The sequence below is a fragment of the Camarhynchus parvulus genome, chromosome 2 (assembly GCF_901933205.1).
Source record: "Camarhynchus parvulus chromosome 2, STF_HiC, whole genome shotgun sequence".
Classification (NCBI taxonomy): domain Eukaryota; kingdom Metazoa; phylum Chordata; class Aves; order Passeriformes; family Thraupidae; genus Camarhynchus; species Camarhynchus parvulus.
In genome coordinates this window covers 127,172,542-127,200,203 of record NC_044572.1, presented here as the reverse complement: position 1 = coordinate 127,200,203, position 27,662 = coordinate 127,172,542, and the positions used below count along the sequence as shown (strand labels likewise).

At 41.0% G+C, this 27,662-nt stretch overlaps 1 protein-coding gene across 3 annotated transcripts in view; it reads left to right on the top strand.

Annotated features, from left to right (window-relative positions):
* The first annotated feature begins 19,074 nt into the window (after nucleotides 1-19,074).
* Nucleotides 19,075-27,662, top strand: part of RUNX1T1 (RUNX1 partner transcriptional co-repressor 1) — a 115,305-nt gene continuing 106,717 nt past the window's right edge. The window contains exon 1 of one of the 3 annotated variants that reach the window (XM_030969534.1): nucleotides 19,075-19,720. Coding sequence is in view for 1 of the 3 variants with exons in the window: in XM_030969543.1 (XP_030825403.1) it covers nucleotides 19,693-19,720 (28 nt within the window). In the remaining 2 variants the exon portion in view is untranslated. The other 2 variants (XM_030969543.1, XM_030969555.1) reach the window with 2 other exon arrangements.

The following is a 27,662-nucleotide window of genomic DNA, read 5'->3' as shown; positions in this document are numbered from 1 at the left end:
ATTATTTTACAGATATTTCAGGGGTTTGGTGTCCCATTGAGGTGACCAGGAAAATAATTTCTAAGGAAAACACATCCTCCACAAGAGTTGAATAAAGAGCAATACAAATATGGGCCAGGGGAAGAAAGTTTCCATTTCTTAGAGCAGAAAATATCCAGTAAATTAAAAGTGATGAACTTTAGAGCAGTTCCTATCAATATGGTTGGTCTCTCCAAGAAATCATTATCCTGGCTTTTAAACACTGCAAAGAAGGAATTCTTTCCATTTATGAATTCACAAATGTGGTGTGAAGAGCAAAATGAGACAAAGATAACTCATGAATTGTCACTGAACATTTTAGGAAACCAAATAACAAAATGTTATTCAAAGCCTTCTGCGAGGTTTCCTGTCTTTCAGTTCAGCATTGTCTTGCTGAATCCTTTACACCAGTGTCACAAATTGTTCTACCTGCATTGGACTCCTCCCCGACATACTGAGCCATGAGAAATATCAAGCTCCCAGATAGCTGTAGCACTGTGAATAGTTTCCATGTGAGACAAGAACCTGTTAGAAAAGAACACTTCAGCACTCAATACTTCTGTCACCAGATGTACAATGCCAGCCACATCAACCCTCTGCCACGGACTGATCTGCAAGTATAAGCCACCTCAAAACAATTTCTGTGTGTCATTTTTAACATTAGCCCCAGTTTTCAAGACTGACCTCTGCAATGCCTTTTATAAGTTTTGATATCCTTGCAGAAGCCTCTTTTTGCTAATCACCAGAAGCATAGCATACTAGCCTACATGGCTAACAATGCTTGAAGGGAATGAAAGTATGGGAGAAAAACAACGATAATTTAATTTGATTCCAAGTATACAGGATCTATAATTGGAATTCAGAGTATATCCAGTAAAATATCTCCACGCTAAGCAGCTGTCATATGGCAGGGCAGACAATGGCAATGCGGTGTGTGTGTACTACTACCAGAATAGTTCATTGTAACATTCTACATATTTAAGCAATATCAGAAAATCACACAGAAAATTGAACTGCAGTCATGACCAAATGACCAGAAGAGGGGGACTGCACAAATGGGTAAGAGATGCCCAGATGCAATTCCATTTCCTAAGTAATTACATGAAAATTTATTCCCTCTTTGGGCAAAAAGCTTGTCTACATAGGAAAGCAGACTGGAAGAGTTGTCACAATAGGGTCGCACTGGAGACCAACCCTTAGAATGTTCCCAGGTTTGTAGAAATTTTCTGACCTGAGAATGAACACAAAGGTGCCCAGGGTAGGTTTTAGGAGAGTGAGCAGAGTGAGCTGAAGTGCTTGAGAGGTTTTGCAGAGGAGAATGAGCATGGCTATGTCTAGTGGGATAATAAAGAGAATAGAAAAGAACATGAACCACCCAGTGTGATACTGCAGTTCACATGTTGCAAGAAGGACCAAAATCAAAGTCTTTAGGTGTCATCCATACAACACTATGAAAGACATGGGGACCTTTAGTCCCTTTTCCAGAAAGGCAAATGATGTAACAAGTAACAGGTGAATCTACATCTATCTATATCAATATCTATATCTATATCATATGACTGACTTCAAGGACAGTGTGTATCATCTTGATCTGAGAGGGTGTGGAAAGGCAACAATTTCTTGATCTAAGAAAATGTGCTAGCGAAAGCAGTGGAGTTAGTACAAGAACACATGCTGCTGGTAAAATAAGATGTTCATGGGCATTGGGGGTCAGATGTGCTGACACTTCTGAGATAAGTTGATTGTGAAATTGCTGCATTAAAATTTTAAAAGAAGATGTGTAAAGTTAAAAAAAGATAAATCCATCTTCACTTTCCTAGCTTGAGCAGTTTAAGAGATGCTCAGCTGTGACTAGAGAGGAAAGGATGCCAACTTTCCAGCGTGTGTGTGCACATTTTTTTGCTCATAATTAATAGCCCCTGTGCTTGCTAAGTTTTTGGAAAGCAGCTCGCAGCCTACCTAGGTAATGCCTTCTGACAACGTTTTGAAGATCAGTTATGTCATATGGCTGCCTTTTAGAAAAAAAATTGTAATGCATAGCAGTGCCATATGGCATCTCTGAAGAATCAGCCGGATTGGACAGACATTCATTGGATAAAGTCCCACAGCACTTGGAAAAGAATGTAGTCCTGTTGCCAAAATGTGGCCTTTGTTAATCTCCTAACTATTATTGTGCAGAAACCAATTCATCTGTATTAATTATAAACAAATTTTAATTACTTCAGTAAAAGCTCATTATACAAATATCTAATGCCAAACAAGCTGCCTTAACCCTTTGTGAGACTCCAAAGAAATCTTTAGATGTTTGACAGTGGGTGTTCTGTGAAAAGCTGAAATTTCAGGAGGAGTGCAGAGTACAATTGTGTGGCATTTTGTTTTCCTCCCTTCATATTTCATATTGTATGTACGTTTTACAGACTCTATCAAAATAGTGTCTGTGGTTATAAAAGGCCATTTACGACTCAAATCTGGGAGCACATAACTGAACCTGACATCTTCTGTAGTCTGTACCCTTGAAGAAAATTTTTTCCTCTCACAGAAATATGTGTTTTACAGTAAACTTAAGCAAAACATTGCAATTGGTTATACTCACCAAGACTTTGTGTAAAATTTTCATTTGTTACTCATGCATACAGATTTGTCCTTCATTGGCCACCAAAAAGGGCTTCTCTAATCTCACTTTGGGATGGGTGGGTGGTAATGGTCTTCATCATAATTTGGCTACCATTATGAAATGATGTAAGACTCTGAGAGGTTAACCCATTCAGACTGCTCTGTCACATGACAACACAACAGGCCCAAGGTCAAGAAAACACATAGTGGGACCCTGGAGTTTTGCCATGAGTTTCAGCTGTGAATGAAATCCAAAGCTCAGTGAAAAAAAAGAACAACTTTTTTAGTTTGAGGTCAAAACCATCCAACCTGTCTTAACTATCCATCTTACTTGAATTATTAGAACATACATAACCTTATAGCATGAAATTCTTGCAGTCTTAAATCTCTCTAGACTTGCTGAAAAATGGACCCACCTTAATGAAACCCACAAGAGTTTGACATACTGAGGGTTACAAATGACATTTCAGAAATATATATGTATTTTCTTATTTCACAGGACTTTTTCTATCAGGCAGCACAATTTTAAAAATTTGTATTTGTGCAGGAATTTTTGAATAATATGTGAACTTAGGTGCTATCTCTGGTTTTATTACACCATATCAACCATTTTGTCTTAACAAACATTCCCAGCAATATTCAGACTTGGACTTCAATTGCTTAATACCAATAGAACAAATTCATGCCTTCTTCCTACCTCAAACTTTGGAATTCCCACTTAAAAAATAAGTCTGTGTCCCTTTAGTTTTCCTACTTTTGCTGTATTAACACAAATACTGTCATGAAAGCAATTCCAGGGTAATTAATATGTGGTTTATCTCTTCATTTGTGACTTTTGGTAATGTTATCTCTAATCATTAAGGTTAAGTACAGGTTCTCTATATTAAATTGACAGAAGCATGCTCATGGTTCTGTATGCAATGGCCTTATGACCACTGAGTGGCCTTATGACCAAAAAAATAATCTTATACTCAATGAACAGTCTTTTAACATTAAGGACCATAAATTCCAATGGCCCATGCAAACTGTTGAGCAAAGATGTTCTCTGGCATAACATTCTGTTTTCCTGGAAGTCACTGACTGAAATGCTGTGTAAAGAGCTAATTTTTTCTCCTTAAAAGACAGAGGGAAATCACAGAAGGAGAAATATGAAGTGGAGAGTTTTTGCTAAAAGCTTGTTAATCCACTACACTTCTAGGAAACCATATCTCATTTTACATCCAAATGCACTGGCATCTTACAGTAAAAAAACCTGAGTAGCAAATACTAAAATCCAAAGACTTTCAAATATTAAATTGCCATAGATAACTTCTTGATTTTCTGTGGTATTTATGGGAAATTTTCATGTGAATTAAAAATTAACATTGATATTGATATGTCAAAACTGGAAGCCTAAAATTAGATACTTATGACATACTGTGATACCTCATTAAGACCTGGGTACTCAGAGATCCTAACTATAGAGTCCTCATTGAAGCAATATTAATATTATGTATAAATTTTATACACAAAGAAAGCAAGTTGTTTTTTTTTTTTGAATACAGGTTTATGTACCTTTAAAACTACTTTATGTAGCTTTAAACAAACATGATGACCCTACTGAAATAAATAAAACACTTTAGCAAGAGGAAGATGAGGATCAAAAGATTATTTTCCAATTCCCTTCCCAGAGGTTCTGTCTTACTAGAGAGCTCATTTTGTTTCAACTAAGATACATAAAGAACATGTTTTCATTACATCCAGAATAAAAAGCATGGAACCAGAAATTCTTATTACTGCAAAATCAAATATACTGCAGAAAATGTAAGCTTGAAAGTCTTAAATTATATTTTATGTTTTGCCTACTTGGTCTTTTTCTCCATTATCTCTTACAATTAGGCCTTAGTAAATTGAGGGTTACAGTCAAAAACAGCAAGGAAGAATCATGAAGCTGGCAGGACTGACTGTGCAAGTAGCCAGAGCATCTGTTTCAAAACAGTGCCATGAAATGAAACTGCAGGGAAGAAAATGCATCAAGGAAAGAGATGCATTATCAAGAAGCCAGTGGCAATCAAGAGGAAAAATCCAGAGAAACCCAAACTGAAAGTGATACAAAATTTGGTGCCACAAAAATAGGTGTCAGGTTATGCACTGACTGGCAAGGTTAGACTGGCTTGGACTTGCTTGGAGAATGTCAGAAGAGAAAAGCACTATCACACCACTATCAGAGCAGGCATGTGCTAAAGCAGCCAAAAAATCCCTTATTGGTAATCTCTGCCTGTTTTCTGAGCCTGCCAGACCCTGACCAGAGCAACGTGTAGGACTTGTATGGAATGTGGTTTGGCAAACTTTTTTTTGTGTTCGTCTTTGTACTATACTAACTGTTTAACGGGCCAAAAAAATTAAGCAGGTGAAATTAAGGGCAGGCAACCAATAGTCTGAGACAAACTTAAATCTCATCAAATGTAGCAGGAGAAGCTAATCTGGGAAAGTAGAAAGGTACTTACCATTTTGCATGTAAGGACCAGACTATCCTTCTGTGCTTGTGTAGTGCTGCTGAGAACAAAATACCAGGGGGAAAATAAAAATAGTAGGAGGCTGTGCTGCCATATTTTATGTATATAATGGAGCCTAGTACAGGTTGGGATAATACCCTTTTAAGGAATACTGCTCTTTCTCTTTATGAGCCAAAGGAGCTGGGGCTTCTAATGGTAACAAGCTTCAGTATTTGTGTCAGACCACATTCAACATGCTTTTATACTAACAGCTATGGAGCACTTTATGATGCACCTTTGCGGTGGGTGTTCTAGGTTAATAAAAACTTCAAGAGGAAGTTGATAAAAATAGAAGATGTCATAGTATTTTTTCTTGGGGGAAAAGAACCAAACCTAGCAATGTGAACCACTGTACTTTTCTTGGCTTTTAATATCAAGCAATTAGCATTACTCTAAAATTTACCACAATCCAAATTAATAAGAGGTTCATTTAAAAATTCTTTAAGGCTGACTGATTAATACCCTGGAAAAAAACCAATTCTGCCTAGTGCATGAGACTATTTCAATTTCTGTGATGCTGCAGTTCCTAAGCTCATGAAGAGGTTTGGAGGGGTTTCCCAATGTTGATAATTTTACAGTAGGACAGGATCAATCTGAAGGAAAATCTGCTTTCACCTAGCAGTCAGTGATCCCTTTGGGTTTATGGTCTGTGTTGATGCCCTTTCCTTACAATGATGAACTTGCACACATGTGCAGAGCAGGTTTTGATTACTGGGAGTTACAGAAGGTATGCAATTTTGCTGAGATCTTCTTTCATTGGGAAGAAGAGCTGGTAGCTTGTGACTATTCAAGTCTGTCACTGAGAGAAGAACTGGATTCCTCCTCCGTGATTCTTCCTTGGGAGCTATCATTAGACTGCATTTGTTGGGTGGGGATGGGGTGGGAGGCCAGCTATGCTGCCTGGGGCTGAGAGTGCTGCACTGAGGTCTGAGGCTGATCTCATGCCAGTCACCTTCTGGGTGCTGTAGCTCTTGTTCACACTGTGCTGCTGTCTTCTCACTTGGATCTTTCTATCTAATATGAAGAACACTCGTGAAAATCACTAGGTAAGAGCAGAGAACTATGATAATCACTAGAGAATCTGAGAAAATAATTGTAGTGTTAAATACTGTGATCATGCACTTTATGACATGGTACCTTCATAAACACTTTGTTCTCACCTGAAAGCATGTGAATAATTTCCCCTCATTCTCTTTCTTACTAAGAACTACAGTTGCCACAAAACCAGATCTATTCTTGATTCCTTTTTAAAGAAACTATGCTTGCCAATTCTGCTGAGTGGTTGAAAAAAGCACGCGACTTAAAAATAGTATATTTGATAGTGTGAGAAACCTTTGAAATGATTTGTGGTATTTTTGCTACAGATAACCATCCTATGGTGTTGCATAATGATATCCAAATAGTGAAACCAGTTTTCCAAGAAAGACATTGAGTTAGTCTGGAAGAATGACCCACCCTGTGTAGGAAGCAAATATGTACAGAAATAAAAGAGGCAACAGAGTTTTTCTTCTCTCTTGTTGTAATTTTAAGTTCCGTACTTACACAACATGAATAGAGGAAACGATGAAGGGAAATGAAGGGAACTCCCAACTCCCTCTACTGGGAAGAACCAGAAGACCCACTGTGGACATTGTTCCTTGTATTTTTGTACGTGCATTTACTGTTGCTTTCTATGAAGATTTTTTTTTTAAATAATTGGGTCATATTTCAACATGCACAATTGATCCTATGTTGCTATCAGCACCCTATTTCTGTGTGACTGCAGGTGCTGCTGCATGATGAGTGCCATGGGTGGGTGTAGATCTGGCTATGACAAGTTGGCTTTGCTGAGGGGCTGAAGTTTGGCTCTCAGCAGGGAACCAAGATTACTGTTGGATGAACTGAGGGCACCATTTTGGCCTTATCAAAACTTGTGGAGTGAGGACCCACAAAGCCAAGAGTAGGGGCTGCACCAGGGCAGAGCAAAGGTGGCAATGAGGTCTTTTTGAGCCTCTATAAAGTTGTAAATCCTGTCAAGGACCAGGACTCCCCAAACAGCAGTGGTAGCAATGGCACTGGGCTCCATCCCATCTGACTGTGGACTGCAGAGCTGAAAAGCCCCACCTGCTCTGAGTGGATTCACACTAGAGTGTGCTTTGGAAGAACATTTCTATGAGAGCAGTGGGGTCACTCCTGAGAATTCACGGCTGATATAGGAAATTAAGGTTTTTGGCACATAGGTTTGTTCTGAAATCCCTATGACCCTGACACTGAGAATCAAGTACAGTCTCTAACCAATATGTTGGCATATAAAGTGGAACAGATTTCATATTTCTGATTAAAATATAACTATGATTTTGATGACTGACAAGAGATACTTTTTATCTTTTCCCAAATCTTGTATTCTCTGTTACACTGATTCTCATGGGAAATATAAGTGCTTGGTAATATGGAGAAGCACTTGCAAATACAATGAAGTAAGTTTAATTTCCTAATTCACAAGGCCAGAAGTATGAATATGATTATAGGAAGAGATGTAAACCACGTGATAGATTTTTAAAGAAATACCATCATGGCACACTGAACATTGTTCCCATCATAGCCACTGGCATCTAGAAGGTACACTTGTGGAACAGAGTGACACTCTCTCCTTTTTGTGCTGTTTTATAACATCATATCAGAAATTTATTATTTAACAAAATGCAATGCTCTTTGGATTTCCAAATGTGAATGTAATCAAATGGCATGTGTGAAATTAAAAGTACAGAAAAATTATTGCAAGGAGTGATGACGTACACTTTAACATGAAGAGTGGTGATGTACATGTTAGCACATCAATTTATCCAATGTGAAGTCAAGCGGAAATTATTTATAAATCATTTGTCTTTTTAAAGGAAGGTGATGCTAAGATGTTGCCCTTAACATGTCTGATAAGCACACTCTGATGTGATTTAAGTCTTTAGATAGATTCAAAATGAATACAGAGAGCCTTGCAGCTTTGATACCAACAAGAATGAACACATCAGAGAGTGCCTGATATGTAGAATTGTAAAGACCTGACAAATACGATTCACAGAAATCTTACAGTTAAAAGCTAAGGTAAATTTTAAAAAATGTAGGATAAGTGGCACAGCAAGAATAACTTTGAAAATGGCACTGGCAAGAATAAGGTATGGAAGAATGAAGGAGAAGGAACTGTAAGAGAGAAAGAGAGGGATGGGGGGAAGGAAGGAAGGAAAGAAGGAAGGAAGGAAGGAAGGAAGGAAGGAAGGAAGGAAGGAAGGAAGGAAGGAAGGAAGGAAGGAAGGAAGGAAGGAAGGAAGGAAGGAAGGAAGGAAGGAAGGAAGGAAGGAAGGAAGGAAGGAAGGAAGGAAGGAAGGAAGGAAGGAAGGAAGGAAGGAAGGAAGGAAGGAAGGAAGGAAGGAAGGAAGGAAGGCTTGATCACCCCTCATCAAGGAAATGGGAAGAACCAGCACATACAAACACACAACCAGAGATCCCAAGGTGACTGTGTATCCACACAGATGAAGGAAGATGACAGCTCTCACCTGCAAATGTCCAGAAGGATTGAACGCTCTCAGGTACCTCCTTATTTTAAGTTGTCCTTACCTTTACTGTGGATTAGAAAACTCAGTCACCAGTATGAAGTAACTGAGGACAGCTAAGCAGACGAAATATAAAGAAGCCAGTGCTGCCAAGCCCAGTTTTGGTTTCCTTGTCCTGACTTCCCTGAGGACAGTGACTGTAGTTTCCACTTTGCTTTGGTGACGAGGGATCAGGCTGGTCTTGAGAGTTTCAGTTGGACTCTTTGGCTTTAAGCAGCAAAAAGGTGAGACAGGTCTGCGGTACGAGCAATTTGAAACTATTTACAGCCTAGCCCAGGAGAAATGTGGAAGCAACATGGAAAGTATTCCTTATGTCTTCATTAAGAACAATGAAAATTAAATCCTCTCTCTTAGCTTTTTTGTTTGATTTTTCTTTCTATATAAGTCTAAATATCTAAGGCTAAACTGAAGAACCCCACAGTGGTGGTCAAAAGCCCAGTTGGATGGAGACATACCACATACTGAATCAACACCTGCTTCAGTTATCCTGGCAAAGATCCTATTCTGATGATGATGTCTAATAATGCCACTATAGGTAAATCTTTCGAAGAGGTTTTGCACAGTGAACAGAGGATAGAATGCCACTTTGGTGAAATCTGTCAAATTCAGGAGAAAGTTGTTTAACCCAATTGAAGCAGTGTATGCTTATCTCATGCCAAGTATTGCGTAAGGTTGTATTTTCCACATTTTAAAAGAAATCGTTTTAGGATGAGCTACAGATTAGAGCTTAGACCTGAACTCTTTCTTTTTTGACATCAGTTGTGGTGAAAATACCATACAAGTAGACTTAAAATATCTTTTATTATTCTTTTCTTGTCAGCAGGAAGATCTGATTCACAATCAACCATATGCCAAAAATCTTATAAGATGCAGGTAGAAACTCAGGCAAGGTCTACTTCATAATGATAGTGCTGAAACAGTGACATCATTCAGAAACACTGCTTTGATCATCAGACTGCCATCACAGATATATCAGAGTTATTCCAAAGGACTTCTTATGAGCCCTAAAGGGAGTATATATTTATAGTAATAGCTATCAGGAGTTTGAGAAACATTGCAACATTAAAGTAAACACAAGTTGTGAAGGTCATGTAAGCTGCTGGACTAAACCAGCTGGAAATACAGGCTATGGCAGTCAGGATATGTGACAGACATGAAGTAAAATGGAGGTAGAAAAAAAATCAAGACTATATTTGAAATACCGCCATATAAAAATATATCAGAACTGGTGTGGTTCATCAACATGATAAAATTTGAAGCAAATTCATACTTAAACTCTCATTTAAAAGGCCAATCTTTTTTATTAACTGCTTAGAACAGACACTGAAAATAAACAGGATAAAGAACAGGAGTGTGCTTTTGAGAGTTTAAAGGCTCTATTGACTACATTCCCAGTTCTGGCATTTTATGATATTTCTCAGTCTACAGCTGTTTCAGCAGATGCCAGCAGCTATGGTCTTGGTATGGTGCTACTCCAATTACACGGACATGATTGGAAACCTGTAGCTTATTGTTCCAGATAGCTTTCAGATGCCAAAACCAAGCACAATCCAATAGAAAGAGAATATTGGGCAACCATATGGGCACAAAAAGAATGATATAGCATGTTCTTGGTCTTGATAATGTCTAATGACAGCCCCATGGTTCCCATTTTATTAATAGGGTGCTCTTTAGACTGTAGAGATCATTCACACATTTGAAATACAGACAAATTCCCCTACTGTAAAATGTGTTCACATTAAGCTCATCCAGAAACTTATGGAGATCACTCTTGTCAGTAGAAGTGGCCACCAAAGCCAAAGTGTAAGTTGGTGTCCTTTTGATGCACTGGCATCACTGCAGAAACCAGATGAGTTAAACTAATCACATGTGGCTTTTGCACTATTGCTACACAGGTTTCAGTGATCTAACCCTGCTGGCTCAGGCATTTATCAGTGACCATCCATGGCTTCAGCAGGCAGAGACAGACAAAGTCTAAGACTACTTGCTCATAATTAACAACTCTTCAGGTTTCCTGTATCTCTTCTGTAAGAATTGTTGTTTGCCCTTTAGAAGTGAAGCTATTACAAAAGAAACATGAGCGACCCTGATATTTACTCAGTTGAAGAGCAGTATATAGGTACAAGAGTTCTAAGTAACTAGTTCCAAAACCTTGGGGATAAAATCAGAAGTTTCATGATACCTATGGAAAAAAAAAAAAAAACAGAGAAATCTCATATGCAGCATTTAATGGGAGACTTTAGGAAAGAATAGCAAAAGCAGCATCTGAAGTAGAAAAATGTCTGGTTGGTTGCTTGAGGTTTCTTCTTTTTCTTTTCTTTCTTTTTTTTTTTTTTTTAATTTTTTTTAAATTTTAAGATGTGTGGCTATCCTGCTTCTCACTCATTCCACACAGAAGTAAAACACTGAAAAGTTTATATACATATATATGATCATATATATCATACACATATATTTATATATGTATGTATGTGTGTGTGTGTGTATATATATGTGTGTGAGCTAGACACTCTGTGAGATATACAAAGCCTGTGAGGCCTAATTCAATAGCTTTCGTGATGTGGAATAACCCCCAATATACAACAACCAACCTGATGAAAACCTGCCATTTTATATGGCTCTGCTTAAAGATCTTCAGATGAACAGATGTTAACTCTAAGAATCCTCAAAATTTCTTCTTTAATGATTGGAACAAATCCCAAAGTTTATGCAAGCTCATTAGGAAACCTTGTTCTGATATATCTGAATGGGCAAGTATTTTAGACTTCCTGTTTTTTTCACTGCCTGTTACTGACCTCTGAAATCCTGATCAAGAGACAGTCATACCACTAAGGAAATAATTTTGTTGAAGAATGCTAAACTGAATAAGCAGAAATCTCTAGCTTTGAAACGGGAAATCTGAAGGAATCAATTTCAGAGAAGTCACAAAAAAGAAAGAAACTGGCTTCATGTTGAAATCACTGAAGCCTACAATTCATCAGGAACTGCAATTTGCTGTCATGTAGCAAACTTCACTAGAAGATTGTTTATGGATTGAGAAAGTAAAGGAGGTGCTTGGGGAGATGTACACTGCTTCCTCAAAACTACACGAGAAGAGAAACAAACAAAACTGGAAAACTTCCTGGCAAAAAATGTTACAAAGAGAAATAGGCCTTTATTTAGTAAAGTTTGAATAATTACTCACTGTGAGAAGAGGGAAATACTTATTCACATTCTCACAGTGAGCCAAACCCTTCCCCAAAATCACAGACACCATAGTGATATCAGAAATGAAGATATTTAATCAGAAATGCTTACTTCTGACATGAGACTTCTCAAAAAGCTTATTTTCTTGTTCAGATGCTTGGAAAGTGGCTGGGGCAGCTGTAAGCTGGACCTTTTTCAGCACCACATCTTGTAGGTGGTGAAAGCAGCTCTGAAGTCACAGTTTCTTGGGTTTCTTGGATGATTTAGAGACACAGTTTATAACCTGTTTCACTGCTGGCAGAGAAAAAAACACAAGTCAAACCAGGGAAAGTACTCCTTTCAATATTTTAAAATGTTTATGTATTGCAGACAGTTTCTAGTTTCTAGTTTTGAAATTTTTCAAGATGCCTTCTAAATTTGACTTACCTGGTTTCTGTTATGTAGGACACAACTATCAAATACAATACGCTTATTTTTGGTTTTTTGCCCATGGTTAAAAGGAAAGTAATTTTGTAAGAAAAAAATAAATTTGAGCTAAAAAAACCCATTACTTGAAAAGAACAGCATTTTTAGTAACAAGGTTTGTAAGTGTTCTAGTTCAGCTCCTTTCCTAAGATATCAGTGGCCAAACATGTCAGTTATTTCAGTGAGACAGAATCAGGTTGTTTCTGCAGACGGGCCATAAATTATTATGGCACGTCACACGAGGTTTTGACACATGCAGCAGCACCTAATTTCAAGGGAAGTTCCAGCAAACTGATGGAGCATACACCAGAATTCAACTTAAGGTGGCTGAATTTAGCTCTTTAACTATACAAGTTGTGGATTTTCTTAGACATTCTCATTGCTACTTTCCCTTTAAAATGTAATTTTAGCTATTTGACTATACAAGTTGTGGATTTTCTTAGACATTCTCATTGCTACTTTCCCTTTAAAATGTAATTTTGCACATTGCACTGTGTAGTGTTAAAAGTGTTATGTTTATTTCCTCTTTTTTCTATAAATAGCGTGTCTCATACTGTGCTTTGTTCTTTCTGGATATTTCTGTATTATGGTTTATTTACTTCCTATGTCCTGTTAACTTGCATCTTTAAAAGTTTTCAAAAAGAAGGCTTTTGCCAGTGAAAGGGGAAAAATACTTCCTTCTTCTGTAAGACATAACTTTTTCATTACTTCTACTTTTCCAATTTCTCTGAAAGGAGAAATAATAAGTGACTGATATATCAAAGCATCTTCCCTGTAATGATGTGCATATGAGACAACATTTTAAGTTGCTATTGATCTGCAAATAACAATTCCTGAGACAACCAGATATCGTCAGTTTCTTTCTAAAAATAAACCGGGCTTTAAATAGAGTCCAACAAATGCAGTAATATCAGACTCAATTATCTAGCTGAGTATTTTTCACAGCAGTTTGAAACATTGAAATACCATCTTTGTTCACTATGATACTTGATTGTTAGGCTTTCTTTTAAAAATAAAATATCTACTTTATGTTCAGATGTGTTTTGCAGCTTAAGTGGTGAACTACATCCTCCTTAGTACTTGATTTTTTAACTGTTGTCTTGTGAATTCTAACATAGCCATGGAAGAACTATATTTGAGCAAGCTTTTGATTCACATATGAACAGTTAAAACATATGAGTACAGACACAATACAATGTAAACACAATGTAAAGGGAACTAGAATACCAACATATCCAGGTGGCTTGTAGAGTATTTCTGGACTTCTGTGAGGAGTATCTCAGGTTATGGAGACACATGGATTTTAAAGCAATCACTACAATAAAAGTCGTCCTCAAGAGGAGAATTTTCCTTTCTTTTTTCAAGACAGCAGTTTTAAATCCTACCTTTGTTTAACTGAGTTTGATGCAAATATAAACAGTGGTTAGGGGGATGTGGAAAATGCGGTTTCAGTTACATCATACTGAGGTCATGATATTAATAGAGTTCCCAGCTTAGACCAGTTTGTTTTTATTTACAGCTGGAGACATGGAGATCTGATATACCAAGAGAGGACATCACCTCTCTTTATGAAATCTGAACGAGACAGATTTTCAATACAGGAGCACAATTGGTATATTGGTTAGTTACAGCTGGCAGGGAAATGCAGTTTTATTCTCAATTTAAGTATGTATGTAAGTGGAATAATGTACTGTCAACATGTCAGTGAAAAAGATAAGAGAGTTATGTTGTTAGCCTTCCATATACAAAATGTCACTGTACTTTTTAGGAGATGTAGCACTGAGGGACTATGTATACACAAAAGGAAACCTGGAACAGATCATGCACCTTGGATCCATTACCTCATAGTAGCTGTGCACCATTATGTACATTACAGATGGTCGCTGTCTCTAGTTAAACAGTAGGTATATTTAAAAAGGGATCGTCCTGGCCTTCAGAGGTTGTCCTAAATGAGGTCTCCCTTCCCTTGGAGGAAAGGGTCCCTCAGCCAGCAGCTCAACTTTTGGGGGACTTCGAGTGCTGTTTAGGTAAACAGCTTCATGGCTGCTGATTTTATTACTGTCTGATATTAGATCATTCTTGTTTATTGCAGGTGGCTGCCCGGCAGGTGGGAAGTTAAGGAACTGGATGTGTGTGTGTTAGGGCAACGGTTTCCCCTTGTTAGGCGAGGGATCCCATGTGCGAGTGTGTGTGTGTGCTGCGTGGCAGTTAATACAGCACTTATTGCTTCCAGGAACCCCAACAGCAAAATGTTTCCTGCACTTTGACATTGATGAAAAACAAATTTGTTATTTCCATTTTGGTGTTTTTGTGTTTGTTATAGAAGTACTAAGACTATATTATTTCAGCACTATCTATTCTCTCGGTTTCAGCACAGAGAAAAATATTTCAGCACTAAAGATAAATATTTTATCTTTTAAAATACATTTAAATATTAATTTGATGAATATTCAATACCTATTTATTTGCATAACTAAAAGAGAGACAATGGATTTAGACAAGATAAACTGTTTGCTTCTGCAAAACAGAAACTTTTCAAATCATTTTTCTCTCTTTTTGCTTGGTGTGCTTTATTTAACCAGCAGAATTTTTTTCTTGAAAAGATCTAGGTTTTAATAGGAAGCCATATTTCACTGAAAATGAGTGACAAAGCTGGCATTCCCACAAATGACTGCCAATATATTATTTTTGTTTATGTGATCTTTCCAAAATAACCCAGCTCCCCTTTTTCTGTCACTGTGCATATATTCTTCAGCAAAGTGCTTCAGAATGCTGCAAAATTAAAGCAGTTTTAGGACTCCTGACGATGCCAAAAGGCAAACAAGAACGCGAAAAGTATCCTTAGCATCTAATTTAATTAAGGAATATCCTGAATAAATATACATGAAGCAGAGCTAAAATCTATCTCATTAGAAAAGGAAAAGATGACAAAATGTATATCAATGGAGTTTATAACCTCCTGAAAGCAGATAGCCTGTTTTTTGTTTTTTTTTTTTAATTTGGAAAGAACTTAATACATTTTCCTCGCTACCAAAGGGTAAACAATAGTGTGCACAGAAAGAAAGGCAGGTAATATGTCAGCTCTTGCAGCATGTACATCACCTAGTGGACATGCTTTGCATACTAAAGGGTGGGGATCTATCCTGCTAATGCATATTTTCTGCTCACGTTATCAAGTGCTAGTCCTGGAGTGCGTTTTCCACACACATGGAGCTGCAAAGCGCACCCAGCAACTTGTGGCTCACCTGTCCCGGCCCTTGCCAAGCCCCGGAGAGGGGGCAGCATTTCTGCAACACAGCACTTCTTTATGTCTTTGCTGCTTTTCTCTGCAGGGGTCAAAGTAGGATTTAGCCTGAGCTCCCAACTAAACTGAAAATTATTTTCTGAAGAAAGTGTGTGCAACATTGATGTAATCCTGCAGCAGACTCCATCCCCCTGCAATCCTCTGCAGTGCACAGCCTACAAAATGTGTGCAAACAGACCGAGGGGAAAATGAAGTGTAGCCCACACGAATACGTAAAATATACTTGCAAATTAGAGGGAAAATTGAAAAGATATGGTTAAGGCAAAGGTTTGTGAGTTAAAGCTGTCAATGATCCAGCTTAGCATTCTATCTGACTGTTTAGTTTTACATGAATATTTACTGCGTCACTCCATCCAAATGAGAGCTTCTCAAGTGTACCTACCTACAGCCCTGATCTGGATGCCAAGGCCTAATCCAGCTTCAGCAGAAGCAAACAGTGAGATCCTTGTACACTTCATGGATTGTAAAAGCAAGCTTTTTGAAAGTGGAAGACACGTTTATAGAGAAACATCCCTGAAAAAACAAGGATGGGCCTAAAGTCTGCAGTTTGACTGGGAAAGTGTTTGAGGAGCATGAGCTCTGGATGGGAACATGTGACAATATGTAACACTCTGAGCTGCAAGGCAGTGACAATTAAGAGGGACATACTTGTCTCTATTTTTAAACAGCAATGAGGTGAGTTGATATTTAAGTTCTCTTCCAAGAATTTCAGTGCAGATGACTGCCCATAGTATAATTATTCACAGTAAAGACTGAGCCATGTTTCAGCTCTGAACATTTGATCAGTCTCTGTACAATCAAAATATAGTCAGATTTGGACAGCCTAGCAGGATATTTCTGACTTCCATGTGCAACTATACTTTAACCAGCCTTTCTCTCACACAATGTCACACAGTGATACACAGTGTAAATCCTTCATATGTCAAATCAGACATGGCATCTACAGTCTGCAGAAAAAATCTGCAGGGTGTAAAGTTACCAAGTATTTGTGAGGTCTACTGTGAGGCTGCATTTTTTTTTTCCTTCCTGAAACATGAATTCATCTTCCGAAGAACGTGTTTATTCTTCCTTTTTCACACAAAAACCACATCTACTTTCTCCGGGAAATAAATAGAGAAAAGAAAAAGGTATGGATAAGAGAAGTTTGCAATAAGCCAGGCTTCAATCATCAGCTTTGCAATATAATGATAAGACTCAATGGTTACAATCTTTTGTTATTTAGAAATCATGTCAATTCTCCCAGCATGTCTAAGAAAAATATAGTCACCATAAAGTAGTTGGCATTTAATGCCCTCTAGTACACACCATTATCTGAGAAGGTTTTGTCCTTACTGGGAATAGTGGGAAATGTCATATAAGATGAGCCAGGGCTGGGAGTTTAATAGGTGATTTCTGTATTTTTCTCATTAGGAAATGAGACCACAGAAGTCTATAAACTTCATGGCTATTAAATTGCTAATAGTTCAGATTAGATTTTCCAGAGTTTCTAAATCTAAGCTGATGTTCCTCCACTAATTTGAACAGTAATGCCTAGAAAGTTGATTGATCTTCTGGAGTGAATGTACACACTAAAGAGGAAGCACTATAGGGTTTTTTTTAAAGCTGTAATCTGAGAATTAGGAGTCAGTGTTCAGTCTGTGACACTTCATCAAAACATGATCTGAGACCACTGGCAAACCTCTTTTTTTTCACCTTACACATAGAACAATTGGAATGAAAGTATCATGCCACAAAGATTTTCAAACTGAAGTTTCTAAATCTGCTGAAGACAAAAGGCTTGTAAAATTTGCTATCTTTAGATTATTTTTAAATATCTGAAGATACTTTTAAAAAGATTCTCCCATAATTTTGGCTTTGAAATAGACCTCTGTAAAACAGATAGTTTTTAAATTAGAAATCCATGCCAGATTTGTGGCTGCTCACCATCTTTGTAAATTGAAATCACAGTAGACCAAAACATGTCCTGATTTATGATCTGTAAAGCTGCATTTACTCCAATGTAGATTTGACCATGTATTACAAGATACTGACCAGTTCATTAAAGCTCTTATCTTGAAATGTTTGCAGAAAAGGTACCTTTGTCCAGATAATGAAATATATTTAAAAAATATTTTCAAAATCAACCAAAATTTCAAAGCCAGCAAGAGAGGTAAATACTGTTATAAATATGCAGATAAATATACATTAAAAATGCTTCTTCCCTCCTTTTGGAAATGTGTATGCCTTTATAATAAACACACAGAATGCTACTTTGCATTCAATAGGTCTATTTATGTGTTTAAAATTAAGTATTTGTAAATTTGCAAGATCAGGCCTATAGTGTATGTGTGTGTGCGTGCGTGTGTGTACATGTATGTACAGGAATAAAGAAGGCAGCTTGATTAGAAGTTCTATTCCATGCTCACTCTTTTACTTAACATCTGACATTGGAAAAAATGAAGTTAAATGTTCCAGCATTTCTGACAGTTCCAATCCATTATCTGTAATCTGAAAAAAAACATGCACTTTTTTACTCTGAAGCAAATGTAAGTTTTTGTTTTTTTTTTGTGGAGACGCCTTCTTTATATAGTGACAACATGATAGCAGAGATACCAGTTTGCTGTAGATTGCGTGACTGACAATAATATTCTCTGCAACACGTAGAAGGGAATAACTGATGAATCGGAAAATATATGGATGCCTACTGAAATGATTATGTAATGAAACACAAAGTCAAACGGTGGCATGCTTCTATTAATTGTAGATGATAGTAATTAATTTTCACTGCAGTTGTGATCATGTCGCTGCTTTCAGAAGAATCCAGAATCCCCTTCCAGGAAAGTGTGAAATTGCATCTGGGTTCTTCAAGCCATGAAAGAATATAAATTTCTTTTAAAATAAGAGAGGGAGGCCTTCCTCGATACTGTACTTCAGAAAGAGGAAAAAACAAAGGGAAAAAGAAAATGATAATTGTTTTCTCTAAGGCTATTATCTAATGCAAAAGCAAACAGTCTGACTGGAAATCAGCTAACAGAAGGGGATTAGAGAGTAGATCTGAGAGTGGCTTGATTTCTAGCACTGCTGTCTCTTCACACAGTGATGAGACACAGGCAGAGCAGCCAGGAGCTCTCCAGATGGCTAGAGAAAGTGTTTGTCTTGGGTTACTGCAGGGCAGTCTGGACTCTTAAAGCCGGGGAGGCATCATTAGGGAGCAAGTTAGATGTCCATCCAGTAAAAGCGAGCGAAAGAAAGAAAGAGTAGGCAGGCTGCCCGAGAGGGACCACGCTCGCCTATTGTTAACATATACTTGACCCCCACTAACCTCTTCACGACACAGATGTCTCCTACCTCTATCACCTCCCACTGCTTTAAGCCCTCCCCCCCTGCACCTGGGTAGCGGGGCCGGCCCGGCTGCCGGCAGTATGCTGCCTGCCTCGCGCGCTGCCTGCTAGCGGGAGCCGGGCGCAGCGGAGCGGCGGCGCAGCCTCGGGCGGGCGGGCTCGGCTCGGCTCGGCTCGGCACCGCACCCCCGGCTCGGCTCGGGCTCGCCGCGGGCTCAGCTATGCGTCGGCTGCTCGGGGACAGGCAGAGACCCCGCCACTGACAGCGGCCGCTCCCTGCGCTCCACATCACGTTTGTCTGAGGCGGCGGCGGCAGCAGCAGCAGCAGCAAGGAGAAGGACCTGGGCATTAACTATCTCGACTTGGAGACTTTGCTTTGTTTTTGGTTCTTGTCCTTTCCCGTGGAACCAGTAGTCTCTCTCGAGCTGATCCTCCTTTAAAAAAAAAAAAAAAAAAGAGCGAGAGAGGGTGGTGGGGGGGGAAGAGCAGCTGGAGTTTCTCCTCAGCTCGTTTTGACTTTTGTGGACGTGGATCATCTGGACTGGGAAGGGAAGCCGCGCGGCGCTGCTCTCCCCTTTCCCACCCCCTCGCCCCTCCAGCAGCCTGGGCTGCCGTCTCTCCCCCGAGCAGGACGGGAACTTTTATTTGCAGCTCGCAGCCCGTGGCGAATGGTGGGCATCTCCGGTCCTCTGCAGTGTGAGTACGGGCGCGGGCAGGGCTGGGCAGGGCGCGCCGGGGCGGGGGGAGCCCGAGCCCCTTTTCTTTCCCTTTCTCCTCTCCTGCAGGGCTCCCCGGGCTCTGAGGGGCTCCCGTGGCTGTAACTAACCCAGGCGGACCGGGGCTGCTGCTGTGCCCGGGCCAGGTTAGCGCTGCATGCAGCCTTACATGCTCTGTCCCCGGCTTACAAACTAGCACCCCGGATACTGCTCAAAAGCTCAGAAACCAAATAACCCAGTTTTGGCAGAAAATAACCCTCCCAGGCATATATTATAACAAAGCGTCAGATTTCTGTCTGGATTTAGGACTTGCCTTTTTCTTTCCTGCCTCCCCTCTCTCCAGGCTCTAGTGCTGGCCAGCGTGAGTTGGAGTGGCTGAAATATTTCTGAAGGGATTGTTTTGTTTCGCTTGTTGTTTCACTGCAATCATAGGTTTGTGCAGCACTGAGAACATCTTTTCGGACTATTTTGAAAGAAATATTTTAGACGGTGCACGTCTCCTTTAGCTGTACCGCGGTCATGCAAATAGCTTGTTCCCTAAAACGACAGGATAACGTTAGGGATAGCATTTCCAAAACTGCCATACAATGTAACTGTGTCATCCCCTCTGGCTGTGCTGAAGGGTTCGATTCCATAAATTTGCAACAGACCATTGATAAGGGAGATTGGAAGGATGAAAACCATATTCCCGGCCATTTAGACAAGCCTTTGACTTTTGCGGAGTTCAAGTCCTTTTGTTAGTGCCAAAGTTGAGAAATTTGGTTTAGTGCAGGGAAGGATTTTGCCACCCTAGCAGGAGCACTCGTGACTCCGTTTCAGAGTTAATTTATAGCGAACTAGCTGTCGTTCTTGTACTCTGCTCCTATGGATGTTAGAGAGAAACCGAAAGTAACTAATCGGACGCAGCTCTTAAATCGTTCTTGCTCCAACCAGGAGCTAAAATGTTGCTTCCTTCAGTTCACTGATAAGTTTAAAGGAGGGAGGGCGAGGGTATGGGGAGTCGAAGCAGCCTCCACCTCCTGCCCCCCAGGCTGCAGCCGGAGCCGGGCGCGGCGGGACCGCCCTGCCCGACCGCAGCCGGGGGCTCTCCGGCATCGCCGCTCTGGGGAACAGACGCCTCGAAGCCGCTCGGGTTTCTTTGGGAGAGCAACCCTCCATCTTCCGATCCACAGCGGGCTCTGCTCGTTACCCCCTCCTACCTCTGCCGTGCCCTAAATCACGGCACGGAGAGGATCCGTCTCTCGCAGCCGCCCGGCCGTGACGCCCGGGAGCCGGCAGCTCCCGCCCCGCAGACAGCTCGGGAGCGGGCTGCGATCTGCTGAGTCCGCGGCAGCAAGCCTGACCGAAAGAGCTGCCTAAGTTTTCCACTGACAATCGCAGGCGGGCGGGAAGCGCCTGCCTTCGCTTGCCAGTGCGACCCCAAGGTGCGCGGTGCACGGCTGCGCTCCCGCCTGCGCGGGCAATGCTGAGCGCGGCGAGGGCACAGCACGGCGCGGCAAGGGCTGGGCGAGAACGGGTATATATGCCTCTTAAATCAGCCTGCGGGAGCTGCCGGCTCTCTCTGGGAAAGCAGCAAGTGCCAAACGCTTGGCTACTGGCGTAGCCCTGGCTATCTAGAAGAATGTCTTGTGAGTCTTGGTATGTACAGCCAAGCGCTTGCTCTAGCAAGTACTCCTGTGCTTAATGTAACGCTGACCCCTTTAACTTTTAACATCGCTCCGCCTAATTAATCTGTTCAGGCCCCAGACTTAAATGGCTGTCCACAGCTGCTGCAAATTGATTTATCCCCTGATGGTGGTCCGAGTTGCTGACCAAAGCAGGATTTTTTTTTCCTCCCCATTTTTGGTCTACTGATCTCTTTTGACTTATTTCCTACTTACAGTAATGCTTGCATGCTTTTTGAAGGACTTAGAAAATATCTTCCATTGACATGTAACTAGAAACATAATTATTGTATTTGTAAGCACAATATGTTAGGGCTAAGGGTGAGTATAATTTACTTAACTACACCCTCGAAGCCTTACATTTCCGTCTCAGTTTCTGCATCCTGACAGATGCAATGGAAAGTTTAAATAAGCAACTTTGTTAACTGCAGTTTGAGGCAAGATGTGAAAGATGTTTTTAGAGCTGAACTCTATTGTCCAGGTTTTCTGTTCAGCTTTTCTGTTAACGGCTTAGTGAATCTGGATAGCAGAGAGGATTGAAACTGGTTTCTAATGGTTGTTAAAGTTGATGCTTGACGTTTCCATGAGAAGTCTGAAAACCTCATTCAGTTTATTCTGGGCTGATTTCCTTAGGAAATTCAATATGATCAGGGAATTTCCTTCAACTCGGCTGAATGGTAAAAAAGTTACTCCATCTTGTTTATGCGTTCTGGTTTTAGCAGTAGGTGTTTCTGTGGCTCCCCTTCAATAGGAAGATAATAGGAAAAGACATGAGTATGGCCCATTCATAACTGTACAGTCTGTGAAAATACGAAGCTGGCAAAGGCTTTGTTAGGTGTGAGATTCACTGCAGATTTGCTGTAAAGGTTTTCAATCAGGAACTTGCAATAACTATGTTTGATAATTGATAACTTTCTTAAGGTCAGTGTCACCACACCTGAACCTTCAGTAAAATTGCTACTATTTTCAATTAATGAGTCATTTTCCTTTGCTGTCATGAGAAGCTCAATCGAGTATCAATGCAAGAAAACACCAAACTCCACCAAAAATCCAACAGACTCTTGAATCCGTTCGTGCCTCTGGCAAGCTGGAGCCAGGCGAGGGGTACAAGAGATGATAGCGGGACTTCTTTCTGCCCTGTGCTTGCAGAAGGGTGAGCGGCTGGGTTCTTGAGCCATGAGCATGCTGCAGGGAGACAAGAACCATTCTGTTTGTAATGGAATGCAGACAGCAGTGTTAGGTCACTGCTTCCTGGCAACTGCTGCACAAGTTGTTTTTCTTCAAAGGCTTTGAGCTTTTAAATAGTTTCCAAAATCTTTTTAAGTAAAACACTGCCTTCTACCATTTTTGACCACCTTAACGTTGTTTCGTGCCTAAATAATGGACCAGTAAAACATCACACAGTATCTCTCATCTGTGTATGCTTAACACTATGTATGCCTGTGTGCACATGGAGTTTTATACTGGGAGTATTGTTTTTGGAATAATGGGAGAGAAAAATAGCTCCACCTGGAGTGCTGGTCAGTGGATAGTCAGTTCAGGACATTCTTCCCTGTCAAATCCTGTTTCTCACTTCTCTGAAATGAACTTCAGACGACAGGCGTTGAATGTGAAGCTCGCCTCACTGAGGTACTGTGCAGACTGCAAACTCCTCACTGCCAGACGCTTTGGGTGAAACAGGCATCTGCAGTGTTTGCATTGGGGGTGATGGGAGAAAGGGCTTGCAATTGTCATTTTCAACTTTTAAATCCACTTGCCACAGTCCATTACTGTTAAATCTTTAGCCAATTGAATAAGGATATCAGTATGTTGCTATTGCAGGAGCTTCAGACTTTTAGATTGAGGGGTGGAGGAGAAGGTCTTGTTCTTTGTTCTGTAGAAACTTAAGTTGTCATGCAGAGATCAAGAAGACTTAATAGCTGAAATAAAACATGAATTTGGTGTTCTGAAGGGGCCATTTCTCATAGCTTGGCTAAAGAAATGTGAAAAGAAATTGTTTTAATCTGAATACATAAAAAAACATTGAGCCATGTAGTTAGTAGCAGCCTGCTCTTTTTCATACAGCCTTTAAAACAACCTATAACATTTAAAAAGTTGACATTGACACTGTATTTAGTATAAGTAATGAGAATGTAAATCTTTAAAACATTGGCTTCCAGGTTACATTGTCTTCATGATGTTTCACATCAGAGATCTAAAACAGTTGGTTTAAAAACTGAACTTTTAAGGCAATGGGTCTTGGTTTTCCACATAGATGTTCCTTTTTAAAGAGCTGCTTTTAAAATGCAGTTATCCTATTCGTACTATAAACTTTATTAGTTTAATATATGGTAGCAGAGGAACACACATACATCAGGAAGTAGCAGACTGTGTGGTTTTGTGGATAAAGAAAAATGAACAGCAGACATAAAATCAAAGTCTGTTCCATCCTGTTCTTTAAAAGCTTTTTTTTATTTCCTCCCCTCCAAATTTTCATCTGCAAGACATTGACTTCCATCTGCATTTTTTTCTGCCATTGATATGAAAGTTTCCAAATAACGTTTAGACAACAGTGGACATTTTATTAAAGTAAACATTAGTTCAGTATAATGGAGGTAATTGTAAGTGATAAGAGCAGAGCAGGTTATCTGTGTGTTGTTTAAACAGAAGGAGCTATTTTGCACCATTTCCAGTAGCCATCTGTAGAGGAGAAGGGTTTGCACCTGTCTGTCCACACTAATTATAGATTAGGTCCAAAGAAATGAAATTCGAGTAGCCTTTCTCTTAATGAAATCCATGGTGATTTTATTGTAAATGTGTTTTGTGTACAGACGGTGATGGTTTGTCTGTGAGTAAAATAAATTGCTGTATGGCTGTTATGTACTTGTAGTTGTAAAGCAGGATACTGCTGCATTAACAAAGGTCCTGAATAAAAATGCACTGCTCCATTTAAGTCCTAGGCTTCAGTGATGTCTCTAGCTAGGCTTAATCAAAAAGGTTCACTGTAAGCACAGTTATTTAGGGGTATGTTTCAGGGTAGACTTTTCAGTTATCATCACTTTCATGTCAATGTACTGGCATGTAGGTGGTCCTTTGCCTGAAATATGAGGCAGAAATGGTTTCATGTTAAATATGTACACACATACATGCGGAGTGTGTCAGAAATAGTTTCCTCTGGTATAACCTACACTATTAAAAAAAAGTGGAAAGAGTGAGAAATGCATTCTGAAGTAAAAGGTCACATGAATTTCTACCACATCTGTTTATAGTAATTATGAACATAATTAACATAAGAATTACAAGTGAGGTAATGACAAGCTGAGCTATGAGATATTATGCCATAATAGTCATATGTTGGAATTCTCACATTATAGCACACTAGAATTCACATATTCAATGCAAGAAAGAAAATGTTAGATTTTTATCTATTTTAATGCTTCAAAACTTATCTGCCTGGGGCAGATGGACTTTCCGCTTTAGAGGAAGGTAACCCATTATTACAAGAGAGTCAGTTGAAATTAAGATTTCTAGCCTGCAGCTTGGACTTTGAGACAGCTGTGCTTATGGAACGCCACTTCTGTTACACATTTGTATTCTGATTGTATTTATTGTATTAATGCACATTGTTTTATTTTTAAATGTGTTTTCATAGCAAACTGTTTACATTACGAAGGACCCTGGATTAGTTTTTTTTTTTAGAATTTTGTGATTTGAGCAATAAAAGTATGGTCAACACAGACATAAGATGCACATGGTGGCTCTGCAAGAGGAAAATCTGGCAGATCCTAAATTAGTTCCTAAATCATGGCATGATATGTATGTATTTCAAGGAAAAGCTCTGTAACAGAAATACCAAAAAAGAGCAGTCTCTCATTTGTGTGTAATAGTTTGAAATAACATATGCAGAAAGAAATCTGTATTACCTTGCAGGTTGAATTAATTAATAAGTCACTTTTCTTTAGAAATGCGTAGAACATGCCATTGAGTTTAGAAGCTAAGGTTTCAAACAAGTTGACTAACTTTTGTAATATGACCTGTCTGATTACCTCTAAATATGGTTGTCACGCAACTGACAACTGGAGGAAGTTGAGGGAGAAGTGGCTCTTCTTCAGGGTAAAAATACTGGCTGAGGAATGCATAGTAAATTTGACATGTGAAAATCAGTTTGCCTTCACTGAAAAATCAAGATCCTGGTTTAATGATAGGTCTTTCCAAGGCTAAACACATAGAGTGGTTTATGAAAAATAATAAAAAAAACCCCCTTATGCTATGTCTCAGTGATACCAAGAGGTTTTCACATTATTGGATTAGTGGAGGATTTGTGACAGACCCCTTTTTTATCTGACATTCATTGCGGTGACATGATTTTCACACACATGCCCTTCCCCCATCTAGGTTCTGGTTTTCACTTTGTATTATGTGTCAAATTCCCTTTATTCCTTTTCTTGTGGAATAAACTGCTATCTTGGACGAGTGATTTTGGAAGGAGTTTTGCACTGAACAATGCCAGTCTCACTTCAGCGTGCTGTCATTGTCCTCCTCCCTCCTTCGCAGTTACTCCTTGGCCGACGTGCAATGGAGATGCGTTTCCTAACAAATAAGCGTTGATTCCCAGGGAGAAACGTTTTAGAAATTTTAAAGCCCGAGCACACAGAGTGTCTGGTGCTGGCATAGCTATTCTGCTGGCTGGCTGTGCTTATGGTAGGCAGGCCAGGCTGCTTTGCTGTCTCCCCTTTCCATGCCTCGTGCTAACCCTGTGCTCTTTGATGAATCCGGACAAAACAGCCCCTCAGTTTACACAGTACCTGAGTTGTAAAGTATAGGGACCTACTTCTCCTTATCGCTCATCCTCTGGTGAATGATGCCACCACTTTGTAGCAGCAGTGCTGTGTTCAGGCCCTTATGCCAACGGTGACAATGAGCAGGCTGGATTAGGTAGGGGCTTGGCCAAACTGGGAGCGGGTACACTCTGTGACTGTATTGGGCCAGCAGCCGCCGTGCTCCGTGCGGGATATAGGCATGGTCTGTGAGGGGGGAGCCAGGCTGCAATAATAGGTATGGCCTGTGAAAGGAGAGCCGGACTGGAGGCAGTCACAGGGACGATCGCCCTAGTGGGGGTGGCGGCGACCTCCGGCAGAGGAGCCTTGGGGAGCCAGAGCTGCGCCACTCCTGGCAGGGTCCTTATCCCGGAGAGGTGTTGGGCAACTTCCAGGGCCGCAGCCGGGCCGGACGCCGGCCGGAGGGCAGGCACACGCAGACCTGGGCACCGCCGCCTTCTCCCCCGGTGGGCGGCGCGGAGGTGGCGCCTCTCCTCTCCTTGCCGCGCGCGGCCTCCCCGGGGACCCCGGGCCGGCTCCAGCCCCGCTCCCGGCCCCGCTGCCTCGCACATCCTCCGGCCGCCATCTGGGCCGCGCTGATACCGTAATCGCCCCGATGCAGGCCGCCGTGCCGCCCCCCCCGCGCCGGCGCGGAGCCGCGATGCTCCGTCCTTGCGCCGCAGATAAGCCGCGAGGCGCGTGAAGTGCACAAAGCTCGGGCCGCGCCGGCGCCTCCTCGTCCCTCCCGCCGCCGGAAGGTAAAATCTCCACCCGCGGGCGGGAGAGGCGGAGAGGCGGGCGGGGGGACCCCTGTCGCCGCCTCACACCGCCCGACCCGGCCCGGCCCGGCTCGGCCCGCTCCGGCTTCCTCGGCGCTGCACAAGTTGATAGGCGCGGGGAGAAGTGAAGATATAACCACTTATTATCTCCCCCCGGAGCGGGCGGGGGATTTACGGGCAGAGATTAGCCGGCGGGGAGACGGGATCTGCCTTTTGTTGTGCTGCCTGCCCCCGCCCCCGGGCAGCTCCGAGGGGAGCGGAGACGGGCTCGCCTCCCGGGCTGGCCGCGGGGAGGGAGGAGGTGGCCGCAGAACAAAAGGTGGTGACTAAGGGACACCACTTTAAACACAGCCCAGAGGAGCAGAGAGTGCCGTGTCTGGGTGTCTGGCGGGACGAGGTGAAGGAGCCCCGGCCTGGGGTGGCAGCGGGGCCGAGGGGATGTGACAGCCTCGGTCTGTCACGTCCGGGCACCCACCGCTCACTCCTGGGGTGGTTTCAGTGAAGGCTCCTAACTTCCAGAATCCCCGCAGAGGATGACCCCGGGCTTCAGGAAAAGTGGCTTCTTTGCTCTTTCTTTTTTGTTGTTTCGGATGGACTTCTGGTGGTGCTTTTGAAGTTCTTTTCCAGATTAAAATGAATTGCACGCTCAGTGTGTGCATGCACGCTGCTTTAGCAAACGGCTT